General features: G+C 37.5%; 1 protein-coding gene across 3 annotated transcripts; it reads right to left on the reverse strand.

Moving 5' to 3' along the window:
- On the reverse strand, positions 840 to 3,768 carry LOC107618456. Of its 3 annotated transcripts, none has more exons than XM_016320541.2 (4): positions 3,532 to 3,768; positions 2,570 to 2,706; positions 1,895 to 2,188; positions 840 to 1,803 (listed from the first exon to the last, which is right to left on the reverse strand). In XM_016320541.2, the coding sequence occupies exons 2-4, from the start codon at positions 2,684 to 2,686 to the stop codon at positions 1,147 to 1,149; spliced, it is 1,068 nt and encodes a 355-aa protein (XP_016176027.1). In that variant the 5' UTR covers positions 2,687 to 2,706; positions 3,532 to 3,768; the 3' UTR covers positions 840 to 1,146. The 3 variants fall into 3 exon arrangements, with proteins under 3 accessions (XP_016176027.1, XP_020966327.1, XP_020966326.1); XM_021110668.1 differs by lacking the exon at positions 3,532 to 3,768 and adding an exon at positions 3,302 to 3,508; XM_021110667.1 differs by lacking the exon at positions 3,532 to 3,768 and adding an exon at positions 3,355 to 3,498.

Raw genomic sequence — 4,756 nt, forward strand, 5'->3', positions numbered from 1 at the left:
CAGAGACATACACCCTTCTCTTTAAACCGTAACTCTTTCAACCCTTCTTTTCACATAGTTATTATTATTATTATTAAACGAGACTTAAGCTCAAAGAGAGAAGAGTTAGAATATTATAGTTTTATGAGGTACAGACTACAAGCACTCCATTTTGGTCATCAACAAAGAGAGACCCTAAATCAACAAGTGGTGTCTAAAAATCAAGAACCTGTGTCTAGTTTAAGTTATTCTTGGCTAACCAATCTTTATCTCCCAATCCATTTATGTGGCAAAAAGATCTAACTGCCAAAAATGTTACTAAGTCTGAAATAAAAAAATCCAAAAATATAATCATAATCATTAACACAAAATTATACTTATCTGATTAATTTTTTTTCATGGTTCACAGTCTACAACTTCTTCTTTCAATCAAGACATCTTTCGAAGAACAAGATAACACATGTTTAACAGCCTATAGGCGCCCGCCGGGGGGGTGGTTTATAGTTGAAAACAAGGAACTTTCTGAGATTTTCCAACAAGCATTGAATAATCTCCAACAACTATGGTAGAATAGTCAAAGTTCCTCATTTTATTTGCCAACTTTGCATGTGCTTCACGCCTCACTCAGCTGCAAAATTGCGTCACTCCAAGGAATGATGTTATACCTGGTATGCGAAATGATTCATCAAATTTTCTTGCCATGAAAGTTTGTCACAACTTTTCTTAAGCAGTCAAATTGATTTGGGAACAAGTTTGTCACAAAAATGTGAATTATGACAAATAGTGTTACCATCATTACTAAATAAAATAATGAGTACTAACAAACAAGATTGCAAACTTTCACATTCGGAGGATATCCATCTTGCCAACTCACAATTGTATATGAGCATTGACAATGAATCAATGGAAAATGCATACAAATCCAAGTACACAATAAGTTCTCTAGTTGCATTATGTTTAATATTTATGCCTTGGAATGCTCCAAATTGGGCACAAAAGCAAATAAAGACACTATAAATGACAAAACATGTCAATACTTTTATTTTTCTTATCTGCCAACTATGGCATTCATAGTCAAGATGGAAGCACAGAATGAAGGGTAACAAAAAATACACACTCAGATAACAAAGGGAACTGCAAGGCAGCACTCAGATTACAAATTAATCATCAACAAAATACATCAGTTGATGATGGTCCAGCAAGCTGAAGAGACACTGCATTCCAATCCATTGTTTCACCACAGTGCCTCTCTTTTGTTTTAACAATCTGTAACTTGTCCGAAGCCAAAGCCAAAGCCGAAGCTGAGGCAGAAGTAGATGCAACATCAGAGGTATCTGGTATAGATAGTTTTCTTGCGGCGATTGCCTTCAACCTGTACCTCTCTGCCCTTGATCCAATCACTTGGCCCAACACAGATGCTGCAATAGTAAACGCCATAGCCGATTTGGGCATCAGGACAGACTTCCTTAGCATCGCTATGAATGGAACAGCTGCATGGACGGCGGCAAACCATGAGGGTGAAAATTTCTTTGTATGCTCTCTCCATACACCCAAGGGAACATTAGCAGCCATTCCTAGCATCCCAATCGCAAGAACTTTTGTGGGTAGGGACTGAGGGCGAAGGTTCTTTGCAAACGCGGTGCGCGCTAGAGCTGCCCGAGCAGCAACTACTGCTGGCGGGCACTTGTATTTCATCCCTGGAGGAAGTTGTACAACCTTTGCGACAAGTGGAAGGACATTACTAACTGCTCGGTATGACTTTGCAATTGGACAATTACCATTTTGCAGCCAATCATTGCCTGTTGCCTCATGGTGTGAACCATCCTGATTCACGAAAACACAGATTACGAACATTGCAAAAGTAATTCCAATGATTTATAAGTGGCTAGAGCAGCAAGTTGGATACGCCATATACCTGTGAAGAAGGCTCATTTTTTGATGATTTGGATTTTCTTTTCTGGTTGTTCCATTTCTCAGAAAATGCATCAAAACCAAAAGCCCCACCAAATCCAAATGATGACAGACTAATGGTAGCAGCCTTTGCAGCCAAAGGATTGAATTGGGATGAGGGAGCCTCAGGCTTCACTTTCTCTGTACGTCGAAAAGATCTCTCAGATAGGGGGACGACACCATCACTTCCATGGAAAAGCCTAAACGCCAAATCAAAATTGGGACCATCTTCAAAAATTGGACCTTTAGCTTCACGCACCTGTGTATGAACAAAATATTAAGTAACTTCGCTGATTACTATCAAACGTAATGACAGAACAGTAACAGGTAAATGGTGTGATTACAGCAATAAGTTACAGCCCCACAAACAACAGATGATTTCATATGATATTATATGGAAGAAAAGAGAAATAGGGATTAAAAGAAAGAAAAATTGCATAGTCTGTTTCGTGACACAGAAGCTTAAGCTTACAATACACATGTTTATGGCCTGAACGGTAGATAAATCCAAGAAGTAATAACAAGACATAATAGACATCACTCCCAATCTTAATATGTATGCAAGAAGGCAGCAACACCCGTGAATGAAAGCTTGTGAAAGATACAATGAGAATCACCACGACTCAAAGGGAAAACTTACAGGCATGGAGAAAGCCAAAGGAGAAGAAAATGAGAAGTTAGTAGGTTCATTGATGTTCCTCAAGAACGGGCACCTAAGAATAGAGTCCTCATTTATGTCTCTTGAAGAGAAATCCATTGTTTCGCTTCGAATTTAGGCTGCAAAAGCACAAAAGGCATAAATAAGAAGAAATACGTCATGAATTATCAGCAATAGATATTTACTGTTGAAGATTCAGTTATTCAATGTGAAATTAACAAGTTAACACTACATGGTTGAAGAAATCAAGAGACTAAATCTCTCAAATCACATAGAGGCCAAAACCAAAAGATAGGCACACAAACCACAACTCAAGCAAGTCCAGATCATGATTTGAAACCTAATAGTTGAATAGTTAATACTGATTCCATATGATATCGGGAAGCAAAACTAAATTACCAAAGTTTTAAAGAGAAAACATTTGCAAACTAAATAAAAATTCAATTGTAGAGATAAACATCATTGAGTAACTAGATATTTAAATCAAGTTGAGCATTTCCAAATTTTATCACCACAAAACAGATTCAGTTATCTCAGATCTTCTGCATCCACAGAAGTCAACTCAAGGGACAATTCCAATGAAACTTCTGGATTCAACCCCAACACCACAGCCCATTTCAAATAACACAAACCCAATCTCCAAATTTTCCCTATTAAACTCAAAACAATTGAAAAAATCGTAACTTTTTCAACAATAACCGTTAAAATCAAAACCTTGAACCAAAATCAAAACTAATTCGTTGCACGAGTAAAAAGGGCGAACCAACCCAAACGAAAATATGCCAAATTCAATCCACGCCTTAGACCTAGAGAATGAACAACCACCAACAGCATAAAAATACAGAAAAATCAAATTTATTAAATTAAAAAAATTGCATATGATATCTTTCAGGGGTTCCAATAAGGCAAATGAAAATAAAAAGTGTAGATGAGTAAATGTGTACCTTTCAGAACTTGCAAGAGGCACACGCCAAGCAGAGCGAGAAGCTAGAGAGAGAGAAAAACAGCGAAGAAAGGAATCAAGGAATGGAAACGTGGGTTAGGTGAAAGGTGGATGCTTTTGCTATCAACTATACACCAAAAGAGAAAGGAAGGAAGAAGAAGAACGTGCTTTTTTTCTTCTCTCTCTTAATTTTCATTTAATGATATTATTGAAAACAGAAATGTATTAGTTAAAGTCAAATATGGCTGTGACATGCACACGCCAAATCCCATAGTTGAATATTTATTTATTATTTATAAAATTTCGGTTTCCAATTTTGTTATGACATTTTCAGTTGGTCTTTTTAATTGATTTGGGTTTGATTTTTTCAGTTGGTGGTTAGTTTCAGGGTTGGCTGTAGTTGGAGGTGAAGTTGGAATTGGCAATCCTTTTGGAAGTTGTGTCCAAGTGAAAATCCATTATTATCCCCTTATCCTTTTTTCCTAAGTAACCATTTCTCAAGAGTAAAGACTCGATATGAGATATTTACATTAATTTATTTTTTATACGGTGATGTTATGTGCCAAAGTAATTTTGGTAACTAAATTCAATTAAAATGGTACAAGTTTAGTGGTGCACGAAATTGTGATTACACATTCATAATTTGTCACAACTTCGATACAACTAACCAGCAAGTGCACTGGGTCGTCCAAGTAATACCTTACGTGAGTAAGGGTCGAATCCCACGGAGATTGTTGGTATGAAGCAAGCTATGGTCACCTTGCAAATCTCAGTCAGGCAGATATAAAATAGTAATGAGGTTTTTGAAATTAATTAATAGAATAGGGATAGAAATACTTATGTAATTCATTGGTGAGAATTTCAGATAAGCGAATGGAGATGCTTTCGTTCCTCTGAACCTCTGCTTTCCTGCTATCTTCATCCAATCAGTCTTACTCCTTTCCATGGCTGGCTTTATGCAAGGGCATCACCGTTGTCAGTGGCTACATCCCCTCCTCTCAGTGAAAGATATGCTTACATGCTCTGTCACAGCACGGCCAATCATCTGTCGGTTCTCGATCATGCTGGAATAGGATTCACCCTCCTTTTGCGTCTGTCACTAACGCCTAGCACTCACGAGTTTGAAGCTCGTCACAGTCATTCAGTCATTGAATCCTACTCGGAATACCACAGACAAGGTTTAGACTTTCCGGATTCTCTTGAATGCCGCCATCATTCTAGCTTAC

Source organism: Arachis ipaensis, chromosome B09, assembly GCF_000816755.2.
Source record: "Arachis ipaensis cultivar K30076 chromosome B09, Araip1.1, whole genome shotgun sequence".
Lineage (NCBI taxonomy): Eukaryota > Viridiplantae > Streptophyta > Magnoliopsida > Fabales > Fabaceae > Arachis > Arachis ipaensis.